A 17,744-nucleotide genomic window follows, 5' to 3' on the forward strand; every position below is an offset into this window, starting at 1 on the left:
TATGATATGCTTCATATATGTAATCACACAAATATATATATGCATATATATATATTGACAGACATATTACTGCTTTATGCTTCAGGAGAAAACTAAATGGTTCACTGAAAATATTTATTTGTATTTAAATTATATCTTTGTATGTGTTTGAGTTGGTGAGTACATTTGAGTGAAGGCATCAAAAGCCAGAAAAAAACATTAGGGCTAGAATTATGGGTAACTGTGCATTTCCTAATGTGAGTGGTGGAACCAAATCTTGCATCCTTAGCAACTGAGTAATCGCTCCAAAACTCTGAACCAAAAAATTTTTATCAGTGTTAGAATTGCTATGCCTTTAGGGATTTTTGGATTATATGAAGCACATTTGGCATCATGAAAGGAACAGGAGATTTTAAGAAGCTCCATGTAATATAATGGTTTAAAATGTTGCATCTGGGCATCATGTTGCTAAAGGATCAAGTTGCAATGACTAAGTTTTACTGTAAATTTAATGAGATTTAGTAACAATTAGGAAAATAACAATAAGGACATGTCTCTAAGGGCATTTCAAGAGAGGGTGGACCTTGGTGGAAAGATGTAATCTAGCTTGGGCAATTCTGTTTTCTAGATTGTGTCCTGACCTTAAAACCACAAGCAGAACAAAATAGCATTTGAATGCTAAAGTTTGTCATACTCTGCTTTCTGCCTGTAGGTATACTATGACAGCTATTAAATGATCCTACCCCTCAGCTTTCTCTGTCACTTGAATTGTACCTTCAAATAGTGAGCTAAAAGAAACCCATTCTTTCTCCTGTTGTCTGTTTTGCCACGTGTTTCAGAACAGCCATGAGAAAAGCAACCAGTACATGGTACATTGCAGGATTCTTTATTCAAAATACCGAATTTTTATATTGTGGAACATTTGTTTAATATTATAATGTTTTCTCCAATTCTATGTAATAAATAGTTAAGAAAATACAAATACATAATTAGTTTAATTCGGGGAAAAATATGACCATGTTCTTCATGACCTATTGCAGTTTACTATCCACCAGAGTGAGCAATCTGTTATGTAAAAAGGGTCAGTTACTACAACTGTATCTTAAGCTATGAAGTCTTCAGAAGGCTACCCAGAATGATTGCCCTTTGAGAGCTCTCAAGGAATAGCCATATGGCTTAAAAATTCTGGTAGGGACAGTTTGAATATAAGGTTTCAAATGAATACACATCAAAGATTGTATAAAGATAAAATATTGTCCCTGCTGCTTATATCTGTACTCTCAAGATAAGAAATAATTACAATTCAGTTCAGAACTTTAAGTTTTCTTACACTACTAAATATGAAACAATATAATATGTTAATTTTTTACAAAGAGAGTCACATGCTCTAACTTCCTTCCAGGTGATCTATTTCTAAAATGAACACTAATGTATGTAATTAAAAATCATCCTCAAGTTGACCTGCTGGAAAATCTTCCTGCATACATTCAAAGAGTAGCTCTTTTCTGGGACATGAAGAATGTGAATTGTTCTAAGGTACAGATTTCAAATTTCCTTTGGAATATTGTTAAAATACACTGTCTATAGTAATTTTAGTAATGTTATAGATGTTGAATATCCTGGAACAGATATTGAAAGCTGTGTAATTCAGCAGTGATTTATTCACCCTTATTTTTGATGGTTTTCTTTCTGTATTTGCCAAGTCTTGTTATTGTTTGAATAGCCTAGTAAAGGTGAAATCTTATTCCTTTACATAACATTCCTGTGCATGTAAAATGTTTCTCTTAAATTGTACAAATGGTTTTCTGGGGCGTGGATGGGGGGTGGGGTGAGGGAGTCATGAGAGGTATGGGAGGATGGAAGGGAGAGGGAACTTACATTGATATGCAAAATAAGGTTGTTTATAATTTAAATAAAATGCATGTATAAAAATTGCACAAATGGGATAAATTTCGTATTTCATTAGAACTGTGTTTCTAAACTGCCATCTCCAGAGATCTTTGTCCTTGATATTTTTCCTGTGAATTTTGGTTAAAAGCCCTAAAGGTTAAGCAGCCACCAGTCTAATCTCTAAACCAAGACCTTTCATTGCCCTAAAACATGCCACATGAAAATTTTTTATTATTTCATAGAATATTTGTGAATGCTTAGCTTTGAATTCTCCATTGGAGAATATGTTGTATTGATAATTTTTACGTTACTCTCTATTATATAGTCAATGTAACACACACATACAGACACAAAGAGAGTCAGAGAGAAAGAGAGCAAAAGTGAGAGAAATATTTACCTTTAAATAAAGTTAAGTTAGTAACTTTGACCTAGTAACCAAAATTAGTGTTTGAATAAATGACACAAGCATTATATGATATCAGATTATATTAAAAAGTGAACTTCGCCGGGCGGTGGTGTTGCATGCCTTTAATCCCAGCACTCAGGAGGCAGAGGTAGGCAGATCTCTGTGAGTTAGAGGCCAGGCTGGTCTGACAGCTGCCAAAACAATACAGAGAAACCCTGTCTCGTAAAACCAAATAAAAAAACAAACAAACAAAAAAACAAACAAACAAACAAAAAAAACCAACCAACCACCCAAACAAACAAACAAACAAAGAAACCAGTGAACTTCAAGTAAGATGATACTCAAATATTTTGGTAGAGTTACTTTAAAGGAGTCTTGTGCCCACAGCTCTCCTGCTTTTATTATTCACAGTACATTAGGAATAGATAGTCTCCTCAGAAATCAAACAGTAAACATAATAGTGAAAGCTAGGAAAGGAATTAAATCAATATAATTGTAATGGATATCCTTGACTTCAAAGTATTGATAAAAATTCTAAGATTAAACTGGCAAAGATCATAAGAACTATCGTTGTCAGACAGTGTGACTCAGACTGTTGGCTAGGTAATTGTTTTCTCAGTTCAAGATAATTATAGGTTAATCTGCTTAGAGAAAATTCCTATTTATTCCACAAGAAAATGTCAGGCTAACAATTTTTATTTGCTTTGCAGGGTGTCTATATGTCATATGTACTATGAGCAAAAGAGGAAATTTTTCCTTATTTTATGATCCCTGCTTATCTAGGGGTCAGACTCAATGGTTGCTCTGTCCATAAACTTCCTTTGCTCAAGCAAGTTTTATATCAATGAATAAGGAATATTGGTGGTCCTCTGTGGTCTGGAATAGACAGTGTAAAAGACAGCAATTAAGAAAATTAGAAATATCTCTGTAAATTTATCTTTCTTCAAGCTTTGGAAATGAAGCTTGAAGCAGACACAATGCTTGTCCTCACAGCTGAGCAAAAAATTTGACTTAAATTTAGTAGAAGCTAACACAAAACATTAGGAGATATGGCAAGCTTTTATATTACATTGGGTATTTCACTGAGCATTTGAAATGGTTTTAGGCAATCGAGTATTTCAATCCTTGCTATAGTTTTCTTACGATGTATTAGGTAGACTGAGTTCCATTTTCCTAAGAATAATCATACTGATTTCCAAAGTGACTGTACAAGTTTGCATTCCCAGAAGCAATGGAGGAGTGTCCCCATCTATCCATATCCTCTTCATCATAAACTGACATTGGAGTTTTTGATTTAGCCATTCTGAAAGGTGCAAGATGGTATCTCACACTTGTTTTGATTTTAATTTCCCTGGTGGCTAAGGATGTTCAGCACTTTCTTAAGTGTCTTTCAGCCATTTTGGATTCATGTATTGAGACTTCTCTATTTAGTTTTGTACCCCACTTTTTTCTCATTACTTTATTTTTTCAGATTTTTAAATTTAAATTATAAACAACCATGTTTTACATGTCAATCCCCGGTCCCTCTCCCTCCCCTCCTGCCCTGACCCCCCCACTGACCCACTATCCCATCCCCTTTCTCCTCCTCAGGAAGATGCAATGGGGGATCTTCAAAGTCTATCATATCATTTGGATCAGGGCCTAGACCCTCCCCGATATGTCTAGGCTGAAAGAGTATCCCTCTATGTGGAGTGGGTTCCCAAAGTCCATTTGTATATTAGGGATAAATACTAATCCACTGCCACAGGCCCCATAGATTGCCCAGGCCTCCTAACTCACATCCACGATCAGGGAGTCTGGGTCAGTCCTATGCTTGATTCTCACCTATCAATCTGGGGACCATGAGCTCATCCTTGTTCAAGTCAGCTGTTTCAGTAAGTTTCTGCAGCCTGGTCTTGACCCCTTTACTCATCACTTCTCCCTATCTGCAACTGGGTTTCAGGATTCCAGGAAAGTGTTTATCTATGGGTGTCTGCTTCTGCTTCCCACAGCTACTGCATGAAGGCTATAGGATGGCATATATGGTAGTCATCAATCTCATTACCAGAGAAGGGCATTTAAGGTATCCTGTCCACTATTCCTTAATTGTTAGTTGGTGTCATCCTTTTGAATCTCTAGACATTTTCCTAGTGCCAGGTTTCTCTTTAGATGACCTATAATGGCTACCTCTATTATGGCATATCATTTCTTGCTACCTCTATCATGGCATATCATATCTAGCTCTCCTCTATTCTTCCCCCAACTCAAACTTCCTGCTCACTCATGTTCTCCTCTCCCCTCCTCTTCTTCCCTTCTCTTTCTCCTAATTCCCTCAATCACCCCCACAACCTCCTAATATGCTCAGGTGATCTTTTCCCTTTCCCCTTCCCCAGGAGACCATGTGTGTCTCCCTTAGGGTCCCTCTTCTTTCCTAGCTTTTCTGACAGTATAGATTGTAGGCTGCTAATCCTTTGTTCTATGTCTAAAATCCATATATGAGTGAGTACATACCATGTTTGTATTTTTGTGACTGACTTACCTTGCTCAGGATAAGTTTCTTCTAGTTCTACCCATTTGCCAATGAATTTCAAGATTCCACTTTTTTTTCTGCTGAGTAGTACTCCATTGTGTAAATGTACCACATTTTCTCTATTCATTCCTAAGCTGAGGGACATACAGGTTGCCTCCAGGTACTGGCTATTATAAATAATGCTGCTCTGGACATAGTTGAACAGATATCTTCTTTTAGGAATATGCTTATGAATGTAATTGCTGGATCTTGTGATAGGCTGATTCCCATTTTCCTGAGGAATCTCCATACTAATTTCCAAAGTGTCTGTATGAGATGGCACTCCCACCAGCAGTGGAGGAATGTTCCCCTTTCTCCACATCCTCTCCAGCATAAACTGTCATTGGAGTTTTTGATTTTAGCTATTCCGACAGGAGTGAGATGGTATCTCAGAGTTGTTTTGATTTGCACTTCCCTGATGGGTAAGGTTGTTGAGCACTTAATTAAGTGCCTCTCAGCCATTTTAGACTCCTCTATTGGGAATTGTCTATTTAGTTCTGTACTCCATTGTTAATTGGATCATTTGGTGTTTTGGAGATTTACTTCCAGAGTTCTTTGTAAATTTTGGAAATGTGCCCTCTGTCAGATGTGGGGTTGGTGAACATCTTTTTCCATTCTGTGGGCTGTTGTTTTGTCTTGTTGACTGTGTCTTTCACCTTACAGAAGCTTCTCAGTTTTTAGCAGGTCCCATTTATTAATTGATGATTTCAGTGTCTCTTCTACTGGTGGTATGTTCAAGAAGCAGTCTTGTGTATCAGTTTCTTCAAGGGTTCTTTTCACATTCTCTTCTAAGATGTACAGTATGTCAATATCTTTGATCCATTTGAACTTACATTACTTTCTAGAAGACATGGATCTATCTGCAGTCTTCTAGATGCCATCATTCAGATGTACTAGCACCATTTGTTGAAGATACTGTCTTTTTTCCATTGTATAATTTTAGCTTCTTATTGTAAAAACAGATGTACCTAGGTGTGTATGTTAATATCAGTGTTCACAACTTGATTCCATTGATCTGTGTATTTTCATACCAATACCAACCAGTATATATATATATATATATATATATAATATTTAAATTTAAAATTAAATTAGAAACAAGGTTGCTTCACATGTCAATTCCAGGTCCCTCTCTGTTTCCCCCCGCTCCTCCCATGCCCTCCCACGAACCCCCCCCATTATCCCCTTATTTCCCCAGGGAGGGTGAGGCCTTACATGGGGGTGTCCATAGTTTGTCATTTCATCCAGGGCAGGGCCTAGACCATCCCCCAAAAGTTCAGGGTGAGAGGGAATCTCTCATTGTTGGATGAGAGTCTAAAGTCCATTTGTATACCCAGGATAAATACCGATCTACTCCGAAAGGCTCAATAGATTACCTAGGCCTCCTCACTGACACCCACATTCAGGGGGTCTTGATCAGTCCCATGCTGGATTCCCAGGCATCAGACTATGTTTCAAGAACTAACCATTGTCAGGTCAGCTGTTTCTGGGGGTTAAACCAGCCCAGTCTTAATCCCTTTGCTCATAAGTCCTCCCTCTCTGTCACTGGATTTTTTGAGTTCAGCTCAGTGTTTAGCTGTGGAAGTCTGCCTCTGCTTCCATCAGCCACTGAATGAAGGTTCTGTTACCTAGACTCTCTGGCCATGGGATTTTAGGCGGGCACTCCCATAATCTATGTCTAAAATCCATATATGAGAGAATACAAGCCATGTTTCTCTTTTTGTAACTGGGTTACCTTGATAAAGATGGTTTCTTCTACTGCCATCCATTTGCCTGCGAAATTCAGGTTTCCATTGTTTTTTTCTGCTGAATAGTACTCCATGTATAAATGTATCATGTTTTCTCTATCCACTCTTCGGTTGAGGGGCATCTCGGTTGCTTCCAAATTATGGCTATTACAAATAATGTTGCTATGAACATAGTGGAACAGACATCCTTGTTGTATGAATGTGCATCTGTGGATATATGCCTAAGAGTGGAGTTGCTGGGTATTGTGGTAGGTTTATTCCCATTTTTCTGAGGAAACTCCATACTGATTTCCAAAGTGGCTGTACAAGTTGGCATTCCTACCAGCAGTGGAGGAGTGTTCTGCTTTCACCACATCCTCTCCAGCATAAATTGTCATTGGTGTTTCTGACAGGAGTGAGATGGTATCTCAGAGTTGTTTTGATTTGCATTTCCTGGAAAGCTAAAGATGTTGAACACTTTCTCAAGTGCCTCTCAGCAATTTTAGACCTATTGAAAATTGAAAATTCTCTATTTAATTCTGTAGTCCACTTTTTAATTGGATCCCTTTTTGTCTTGCTGACTGTGTCCTTTGCCTTACAGAAGCTTCTCAGTTTCAGTAGGTCCCATTTATTAATTGTTGATCTCACTGTCTGTGCTACTGGTGTTATGTTTAGGAAGCTGTCTCCTGTACCAATTCGTTCAAGGGTACCACCCACTTCCTCTTCCAAGAGGTTCAGTGTAACTGCATTTATGTTGAGGTCTTTGATCCATTTGGACTGAAGTTTTGTGCATGGCAATAGACATGGGTAGATCCGCATTCTCATCCAGTTAATTCCAGCACCATTTGTTGAAGATGCTTTCATTTTTCCATTGCATATTTTAGCTTCTTTTTCAAAGAGCAGATATTCATACATGTGTGCGTTAATATCAGGGTTTTCAGTTCGATTCCATTGGTCTACCTGTCTATGTTTGTGCCAATACCAATCTGTTTTCAGGACTAAAGCTCTATGATAGAACTTGAAGTCAGGGATGGTGATGCCTCCAGATGTTGCCTTGTTGAGCAGAGTTGTTTTGGATATCCTGGGACTTTTTTTTCCATACAAATTTGATTATTGTCCTTTCAAGGTCTGTGAAGAATTTTGGTGGTATTTTAATGGGGATTGCATTGAATCTGTAGATTGCTTTTGGCAGGAATAAATCCTACCTATTCAAGAGCAAGGGCGATTTTTTCCATTTTCTGAGGACTTCTTTGATTTCTTTCTTTAAAGATTCAAAGTTCTTGTGATACAGGTGTTACCCCAAGGTATTTTATGTTGTTTGTGGCAATTTTTTTTTTAATTTTTTTATTTTAATTTTAAATAGCTTGTTTTACATGTCAATCCCAGTTCCCTCTTCCTCCCCTCCTCCCCCACCTCCTCATCCCCCTCAGGCTCCCACCCTATTGCCAATTCCTTCCACATAGGGGATATCTAGAGTCTTTCATTTCACTCAGGGTAAGGTCCAAGCACTCCCCTAAGAATCCAGGCTGAGAGAGCATCCCTCTTTTTGCTATGGCAATTGTAAAGGGTGATGTTTCTCTGATTTCTTTCTCAGTCCTTTTATCATCGGTATACAGTAGGGCTACTGATTTTCTTGAGTTGATCTTGAGGCTGCCACATTGCTGAAGGTGTTAACAGCTGTAAGAGTTCCCTGGTGGAGTTCTTTGGGTCATTGATGTAAACTATCATATCATCTGCAAATAGTTATTGTTTGACTTCTTCCTTTCCAATTTGTATACCCTTGATCTCCCTTTGTTGTCATATGGCTCTGGCTAGAACTTCAAGTACAATAATGAAAAGGTATGGAGAGAGTGGACAGCCTTGTCATGTTCCTGATTTTAGCGGAATTGTGTTGAATTTCTGTCCATTTAGTTTGATGTTGACTGTTGGTTTGCTGTATATAGCTTTTATTATGTTTAGGTATGTTCCTGTTATCCCAGATCTCTCCAAGACCTTTATCATGAAGGGGTGTTGGATTTCCTCAAAGGCTTTTTCAGCATCTAGTGAGATGGTCATGTGATTTTTGTTTTTCAGCTTGTTTATATGGCAGATTACATTGATGGATTTTTGTATGTAGAACCATCCCTGCATGCCTGGGTTGAAACCTACTTGATTGTGTTGAATGATTGTTTTGATATGTTCTTGGATTAAATTTTCCAGTATTTAATTGAGTATTTTTGCATCAATGTCCATGAGGGATATTGGTCTGAAGTTCTCTTTCTTGGTTGTGTCTTTGTGTGGCTTGGGGATCAAGGTTATTGAAGCCTCATAGAAAGAGTTTGGCAAAGACCCTTCTGCTTTTATTGTATGGAATACTTTGAGAAGAATTGGTATAAGCTGTTCTTTGAATTTATGGTAGAATTCTGCACTGAGGCCATCTGGACCTGGGCTTTTTTGGTTGGGATACATTTGCTGAATTCTTCTATTTCCATAGTGGTTATAGGCCTATTTAAATTGATTATGTGTACTTGATTTAATTTTGGCAAGTAATAGCTATCCAGGGAGTCATCCATTTCCTTTAAATTTTCAAATTTTGTGGAGTACAGGTTTTCAAAGTATGACCTTATGATTCTCTGAATTTCCTCAGAGTCCATTGTTATGTCTCCCTTTTCATTTCTGATTTTGTTAATTTGCTTGTTCACACTCTGCTGTTTGGTAAGTTTGGACAAAGGTTTGTCGATCTTGTTGATTTTCTCAAAGAACTAACTCTTCGTTGCATTGATTCTTTGTATTGTTTTCCTAGTTTCTACTTTATTGATTTTAGCCCTCAATTTGATTATTTCCTAGCATCTACTCCTCCTGGGGGAGTTTGCTTCTTTGTGTTCTAGAGATTTCAGCTGTGCTGTTAATTCTCTAGTATAACTATTCTCCAGTTTCTTCATGTGGGCACTTAGTGCTATGAACTTTCCTCTAAGCACTACTTTCAAAGTGTTCCATAAGTTTGCATACATAGTTTCTTCATTCTCCTTGAATTCTAGGAAGTCTTTACTTTCTTTTTTATTTCTTCTATGACCCAGGAAAGGTGCAGTTGTGCATTATTCAATTTCAATGAGTTTGTAGGTTTTCTGCAATTTGTGCTGTTGTTGAATTTTAATTTTAAAGCATGGTGGTCTGATAAGATGCATGGAGTTATTCCAATTTTTTGAAGTTGCTGAGGTTTGATATGTTGCCATGTATGTGGTCGATTTTTGAGAAGGTTTCATGTGGTGATGAGAAGAAGGTATATTATTTTTTTATGTGGATAAAATATTCTTTTGTTTTTTTTATTTTATTTTCCAGTTTAAATTTAGATAAGAAACAATGTTGCTTCACAAGTCAGTTCCAGGTCCCTCTCCTATTCCCTCCCCTCCTCCCATGCCCTACCCCCAACCCCCCCCATTATCCCCTCATTCCCCCAGGGAGGGTGAGGCCCTCCATTGGGGTGTCCATAGTCTGTCATTTCATGTAGGGCAGGGCCTAGACCCTTCCCCAAGCAAATGGAATCTGGGATCCCATTCCACATGGAGGGATGCCCTCTCAGCCTGAAAACATGGGGAAGGACCTAGGCCCTGCACTGGATTATATGACATACTCTGAAAATCCTTCATCAAGGCATCACCCTCCCTGGAGAGTGGAAGGGAGTTGGAGTGGGATGGGGGGGTGGGGAGGAATAGGGGGCTGGGGAGAGGGGAGGGAATGTGAACTCAGAGTAACATGTGTAAAAAGTTAAATAAAAAATATAAAAACAAAACATTTCTTTATTTGACAAGAAAAAAAGGTAATCCATTTCTTGCATAAATAAAAACAAGACCAAACTAAAATCATCATGGTTTCTACCTAAACTAAATTTTCAAACTATCCTAAAATTAAATAAACAGATTCATATCACATATTGTTTACAATAATCAGACTTGATTTTAATATAGTGGTGAGCTAAGGTTTCATTTATCAGTTGTAGAAAATTTACCACATTTGTACAGAGAATTAAGAAAAATACAAGGCCAGTATACAGAGATAGCAAGGGCAATATAGAGGGAAATGAGGATAGGGACATTGAAAGTGAACATATATATATATATATATATATATATATATATATATATATGTGTGTGTGTGTGTGTGTATGTGTAATATATATATATATATATATATATATATATATAGAGAGAGAGAGAGAGGAGAAAGGGAAAGAGAAAATAGAGAACAGGAAGGTAGGAAAGTCAGAAAGGCATGAACAAGATATTGGAAAAAGAGGGAAGAAAAATATTTAGAAAAGCTACAGAAGGAAGAATGAGAGTGGGAAGGAGAAATAAATGACATTTTATGAAAATATATAATATTCTGTACTTTAGGTAGTTAACTGACATGTTTTCTAGTGACTATTTCTGAACGTTAGTGTTATTATTTGGCACATTGCAAGTATTTACTAATTTCCCCTCACCTGCTGATAGGCCGTGAAGTGAATGTACTACGCTAATGCCATTTCAATAACCACATTCATCTTTTGGAATTTTCTGATATCCTTGAGATACAGACTGTGTTTGGAATGTTCTTTCTAGTGATTGAGCTATAATGTGAGCTATAATGAGCAACTTCCTTTTTACAACATTGTCTGCAACTCTATATACTATGCAGCTAAGAAAATATATTTGTAATTTAATTCTGAGTAAAATATGATAATGTTCACTTTTAGGTATTCATTTGTTTTCTGGGACTTGATAAATCTCATGTATAAAAACAGCAATTATTCCAACACTAATTGTCTTAAGACATGGGTTCTTAATAAGGCCATCAATAAAGATTTGTCATTTGGGACTTCCAGGGTGTAGCCAAGTGATTTTGATAGGTCTATTAATACTATGTCATTATAGATCTTTTCAAAGGAATCCACATCAAAGTTTATAAAACTGTAAAATGGTTTCTGTGTTGCTTATATTTGCTTTCTCGGGATAAGAAATGAAATCAGGTTAACTCAGGAATTTGAGTTTTATAACAACCTTAAAGACAGAAGAATATGATATAACTTCAGAATTTAACACAAAGAGTTGTATGTTCTATTATTCTTTGTAGTGCTAAACTGAACATTTTCAGATGTGAAAAAATTTTCACATCCTTAAACCAGTCTTCTGGAAAACCTAAACAGTTACTCTTATCTAGAAACGTGAAGATTCTGAATTTTTGTAAGGTAAAATTTTCAAATTTCCATTGTTAAAATGTTAAAGTATGCTCTCTAAAATATAGTTTTAAAAATACAGATACGGCGGAAAGTGGGAAAGGTATTAAAAGCAACATAATTTATATATTTATATCTCATATTTTCCTTCTTTCTTTATTTCCTCAGGCTGAGTATTGTAATAGTCTGGCAAGACTCCAGAATTTCAGTCCTCTACCTCATATTTATTTCTGTGTCACCCACAGCTTTTATGTAAATATTCAAAACAGGATTCATTTGATGTTGCATTAGATACGTACTTTCCTAAATTTCCTCACTAGGGCACTTTGCCCTATATACTTGTCTTTTGCATGATGCTGGAAATAAATTAAGCAGCCAACTGATTAATCAGTAGTAAATCATGAGCTTTTATTTTCCTAAATTCTGCCATCTGAAGATTTTTTTGATTAGTAAAATATTTGTACCTGTTTATCTTTGCATTATCAGGTGGAGAATAAGATGCCCCTGTACAATCTATATTATTCTCAGTCACTTAGTCATGGAACAGACAATTATGCACATACACATATGCACAAACATACAGAGAGATAGAGATGAGAGAGAGAGAGAGAGAGAGAGAGAGAGAGAGAGAGAGAGAGTGAGAGAGAGTGAGATTTGTCCAATGGTATTTTATTAAAGAATAGACTTACCTAAATAATGCAATTTGAACACATACAGCAGTTGACTTGTATTAAGACATATGAGATAATATTCAAAAGTGGATTTCAAACAATATGATTTTAAAAAGAAAAATACTCAAGGAAATGAAAGAATATTTGGCTTGAATCTCTTGAAAGGAATCCTATATCATAAGGATCCTGGCTTTTGAATATTATAGCACATTAGGAAAATCTGATCTCCACCAAAATAAAAAATCAGACATAATAGAAAACAACAGGAAAGTAATTTAGCAAACATAACTGTATTAAGTAGGCTCTTCTTCTGAACTATTAACAAGAACTCCAATATTAAACAGGAAAATTGAATAACAGTTATTGGGTCACACTGTAGTCTGGTTGATTCTTATCTCAATCTGGTTATAGTATTTATACAGTGTCCAGGTAATTACAGATGACTCTGCTTAGAGAGACAATCTCTGTTTAATCTAAAGGGAAATATCAGGAGGAGAAACTTTCATTTGCTTTGTAGTCTGTATAAACACCAAATGATTTATTTGGAAGTTTTCATATTTCTTCCCAGTTTATCACTCCTTCTTGTAGGGTCAGCCTCATGAGTGAGTCATCTGCATACAATCCTTCATTGTTCAAGACAGGTTTATGGACAAGAAAAAAGCAGTTTTTGTTTGTCATTTGTAGATTCTGTAAATTATTATTGTTAATTGGAAATATCTTAGATAATCTCTCTTCTTCAGTCTGTTAGTGAGTGTATTATTGGCTAGAGGTATTCACAATGTTTGTCCTTAATGTTGAGCATTAGTTTCTCTGAAAGTTTAAGACAAACGAATTCAAAATAAATTATGAGAGATGTCAAATTTTTATCTTACCTTTAGCTTTCCATTGGACATATGCAGTGGGTTTAGGTAAAGTGGCATCTAAATCTAGGTTATTTTCTTGAAAAATGCTATGAAAGAGTTGACAAAAGCATTCAGTATGTTAGTCTAATTTTTGTTGTTCAAATACATAGTCATCTAATACAAATACAAGTTTGTGTCAATATGATTTTAAAAAAATACATTTTTACTTTTTTTGTATTTATTTTTTGCATTTTCTTTTGTTTATGCATATTAATGCAGAGTAATTGCATATTATATGGAGTAACATGACATTTTGATACATTTGTAATTAGCATATTGAGGTAATATTTAGATATATCTTCATAACTCTCTCATGACTGTTTTTCAAACATTCAAAATCATTCTTACAATCTATTGACAGACTCAGTATTCATAAAAGAATAATGTACCAACACTATGATGGAAACAACACCTTCCTAAATCCATGGAAATTTTTATGCCTTAATTATAACTATAGACTTCACATGATAAAATTAATTTATATTAAATATTGTTTATGCTACAAAGAAGACTTAAGGTTCTATAGCTAAATCATAGAAAACCTAGTTTTTATTTAGAAAGACTCAAGGTCACTGTAAGACTGGAGAGAGAGAGAGAGAGAGAGAGAGAGAGAGAGAGAGAGAGAGAGAGAGAGAAAGAGAAAATCAGAGAGAAGATAGTGAGGGAGTAGAGAAAAATGGAGATTTATATACATATTCAAAGAATATATATAGGGAGAGAGATAAAGGACAAGTGCATGAGAAGAAGGGACAAGAAATGAGAAATTGTTGGAAATGTATCTGCCATTTATGTGTATTTCAATGGAGAAATTCTCTACATAAGTGTTATTACTTATGACAGTACCAGTACTTATTCATTTTTCCTTTCATGCTGACAGGGGCTGAAAATATTCAAGTATGTCCAATTTCACTGCAATAAGTGGATTCCTCCTTATGGGCTTTTCGAACATCCAGAATCTACAGACTTTATGTGGAGTGTTCTTCCTAGTGATGTACATGGCAGCCCTAATAAGTAACCTGATCATCATCACTCTCACCACCCTTGATTTGCAGCTTCAAACACCCATGTACTTCTTTCTGAAGAATTTGTCCCTGTTGGATGTATTTTTTGTGTCAGTTCCCATCCCAAATTTTATTGTCAATAGCCTAACCCACCACAATTCCATTTCCATTTTTGCTTGTGCCCTACAAGTATTTTTAATGACTTCTTTTGCGGCAGGGGAATTATTTGTCCTAACTTCCATGTCTTATGACCGCTATGTTGCCATTTGCTGTCCCCTGCATTATGATGCCATCATGAATAGCAGTACATGTATGCTGATGGTGGGTGTTTCCTGGATTACTGGGGTATTCTTTGGAGCCATGTACACATCTGGCACATTTTCCATGCCTTTCTGTGGCTCTAATATGATCCCACAGTTTTTCTGTGATGTCCCATCATTGCTAAGGATCTCATGCTCCAAAATGTTTTTGTTCATTTATACAAGTCTTGGAATTGGTGTGTGTCTAGGCATGTCCTGCTTCATATGTGTGGTGATCTCTTATGTTTACATTTTCTCTAGTGTGCTTAAGATTCCTACCACTAAAGGTCAGTCCAAAGCATTTGCCACATGCATCCCCCACCTCACTGTTTTCACTGTTTTCATTGCTACTGCTTGCTTTGTCTATGTGAAGCCTTCCTCAAATGTACCATCAATATCAGATAGGCTTTTCTCTGTGCTCTACACTGTGCTACCTCCAGCACTTAATCCTGTGATCTACAGTCTGAGGAACAATGATGTAAAGTGTGCTATGAGGAGGTTACAGCAAAATCTCTTCTCAAGAGGTTCACTTCATTTAACACTTCAAAGTATCTGTCAGTGGTTTAGTTCCTCACAAGATACAAGCAAGATGTGTAATTTTTAACTTTAGAAAAACAAGCATAGATAAGTATATTTTCCCAATGTAAATAAACACTTAGAACAGAGCTGATATTATATATGATCAGAAAATACGATAAAGCTGTTCTCATTTGAGAAATATAAATTTGAGAAAATATTGATCACTTTTTAACTCCTTATCTGATGCATTTACTAAATAATAATTAGATAGATGACAAATTAGATGGGAAAATCATGGGAGCAATAAAGGTAAGTCTACATATGTTTCCTTTGACGATCTGTCAGGTAGTAAGAAAAACAACAGGGAAGTTTACCTAGTCAAGCCAGAGTATTCTGGAGACTTGATCTAATCTTTAAAGTAGCCCAAATGATTACAGCAAAGACAAACATGGTAACAGATTATATGAACCACGTTCTGTAATAAATAGTGGCCACTCAGGTTGAGGGTATCATCAGAAAAATAGTGGAGAGGTCAAAATTTGTGGGACTTCTTTTCTGCAATGTTCATCAACACAAACATTACTTAGAAGTGAGAGAAGGCAAGCTCCTTTATCTAAGGAATCAAATAACCTAAACTATTTCTAGAGACCGAAAAATACAGACAAGACGCTCTCTCAAAATTATAGAAATATTGAACAGAGGCTGAGATGAGGGAACTCTGACTATTCTGGGTACCTGGTTGATGCTCTATGATTTTTAAAACAATGTGAACATCATGCATACAATTGTAGGATTGCAACTTTGGTGAGTTGTCACCAATTTTATGAAGTAGGACCTTTTGTGATATACCTGGCATTGTCTCCTCAAAGCTACTATACGTATGTAACCTGAATAAACACATTGGTTTACCATGTTGCACTTTAGTGGAAATATTTTGTATATCTTTTGATCTGTATATATTGTGAGTAGGCATTGTATCTTCAAAGGAATAATTACCACAAAAGTTTTCCATATGTGTGTATTAGCCTTCCTGTAGGTCAGAAAAGCCTTACCTCCAGATATGTGAAGGTGAACTTTCCCATCGCTGTATAAAAGGAAGTTGTGGAACCAACTACAATTGAACAAGAAATCACTTGTCCATGAATGATTTCCCTCGGTAAATATTACAATATCTTCAAATACAAAGTATTTTCTTTATGATGTATGAAATGTATTTGGATACTCTATGCATTATCAGGATAATAATATCTTTTATATTTAATTGAGTTTTCATTTCCTGAAAAGATCCAATATTTGAAGTATATGGCTTCTTTCAATATTAAAAATATTTTAGGAATTTATTTTTTAATTTCATTTTATATTCCAACCAAATTCTCTCTCACAATGCTCCTCCTGCCACCCTTTGCCTCCACCTCTAGCCTATGCCCCATCCACTCCTCCCAATAGATAAAGCTCTTATGGGGAATCTGCAAAGTCTGCCATATTAAGTTGAGGTAAGATCAAGACCCTCCCCTCTGTGTTCAGGCTAAACATAGCATCCCCTCATAGGGAATGGGCACCAACAAGCTAGATCATGCACCATTGAGAGATTCTGGTCCTGTTATCAGGGGCCCCTCATATAATCCAAGCATTAAAATTGTCTCCAACACACAGAGGGACCAGTTTGGTCCCATGGAGGCTCCACAGTTATTGGTCCAGAGTTCATGATTTTCCATGAGCTTAGTTTCTATAGGCTGTCTCTGTAAATTTCTTCTTCATAATCTTGATTTCCCTTGCTCATGTATTCCTTCTTCCCTTCCTTGCTTGTGGATATTTGCATCTGATTCCATCAAATACTGTATGAATTCTCTATTATGACAGTTGGGATGTTCACCAATCTTCTTACAGGGGCTGGCCAGTTCGGGAAGCCTCTCCATTATAGTCCCTCTGACAAATGGTTACCAGGCTTAGAGTCATGAACTGAAAAAATGTCCACCTCACTTACCCTATTTGGTCATAGTCTCACATATGCTGACAGCAAGAGCCTAGAAAGAAAGTAATCTGATATTCATTTCCCCACTATGTCTATGGTCTCAAATAATACGTTTGCTACCACATTACTAAGAAGAATGAATGACCACTCACTTGGAAGTTTAGATCCTCTATCAAAGTCCTGGCAATCAAGTTCTCTGTTTTCATTTTTATCTTTTACTTTTTTGTGTGCCACATCTAGCTTCATTTTATGGTTTCTTTCACTGAGTTTAAACTCAAATAACATTTACTACAAGCACAATGCAAGAGTACTAAAAACCATTTGTCTTATACATCTCCTATTGATACAATACGCTAGGATGCAGAGTTTGTTGAGAAACCATAAACAATAGTGTACCAAAAATAACCAAACAAATAATTCAGAAGGACAGTAAGTCCCCTTACCCATGGGTTATATATAAAAAAATAGAGATCATGTATTTCTGCAACCACTGCACAGCCTGTGTCCAAGAATGTGTGGAGGGTGTCCGGATTGATGACACAGATACCAGTCGGTGGTGAAAAGAAAGCCTCAAGAAGGCTTCTAGAAGGCTCTTATAAGGCCCCTCAAGAAGGCTCCACTCTATTCTTACCCTGGCTG

The 17,744-nt window shown here is 36.4% G+C and overlaps 2 protein-coding genes across 5 annotated transcripts in view; both read left to right on the top strand.

Moving 5' to 3' along the window:
* The window catches only part of LOC101823865 (olfactory receptor 6F1-like), a 46,578-nt gene extending 45,118 nt beyond the window's left edge, over window positions 1-1,460 (top strand). The window contains exon 2 of one of the 2 annotated variants that reach the window (XM_005085385.2): window positions 1,382-1,460. In XM_005085385.2, the coding sequence (XP_005085442.2) occupies window positions 1,382-1,401 (20 nt within the window). In that variant the 3' untranslated portion in view covers window positions 1,402-1,460. The remainder of the gene's footprint in view (window positions 1-1,381) is intronic. The other variant, XM_040728960.1, reaches the window with a different exon arrangement.
* LOC101841938 (olfactory receptor 14A2-like) lies at window positions 1,428-16,133 on the top strand. Of its 3 annotated transcripts, XM_040728944.1 has the most exons (3): window positions 1,429-1,515; window positions 11,639-11,753; window positions 14,192-16,132. In XM_040728944.1, the coding sequence occupies exon 3, from the start codon at window positions 14,211-14,213 to the stop codon at window positions 15,216-15,218; it is 1,008 nt and encodes a 335-aa protein (XP_040584878.1). In that variant the 5' UTR covers window positions 1,429-1,515; window positions 11,639-11,753; window positions 14,192-14,210; the 3' UTR covers window positions 15,219-16,132. The 3 variants fall into 3 exon arrangements, with proteins under 3 accessions (XP_040584867.1, XP_040584878.1, XP_040584888.1); XM_040728933.1 differs by lacking the exon at window positions 11,639-11,753 and having other exon boundaries at window positions 1,428-1,515; XM_040728954.1 differs by lacking the exons at window positions 1,429-1,515; window positions 11,639-11,753 and adding an exon at window positions 11,937-11,993 and having other exon boundaries at window positions 14,192-16,133.
* The last annotated feature ends 1,611 nt before the right edge of the window (window positions 16,134-17,744 follow it).

Source organism: Mesocricetus auratus, unplaced genomic scaffold (genome assembly GCF_017639785.1).
Source record: "Mesocricetus auratus isolate SY011 unplaced genomic scaffold, BCM_Maur_2.0 Super-Scaffold_4256, whole genome shotgun sequence".
Lineage (NCBI taxonomy): Eukaryota > Metazoa > Chordata > Mammalia > Rodentia > Cricetidae > Mesocricetus > Mesocricetus auratus.

Excerpts from the sequence above, each read along its gene's own strand:
- LOC101841938 (XM_040728933.1), top strand. The coding sequence starts at position 14,211 with ATGTCCAATTTCACTGCAATAAGTGGATTCCTCCTTATGGGCTTTTCG.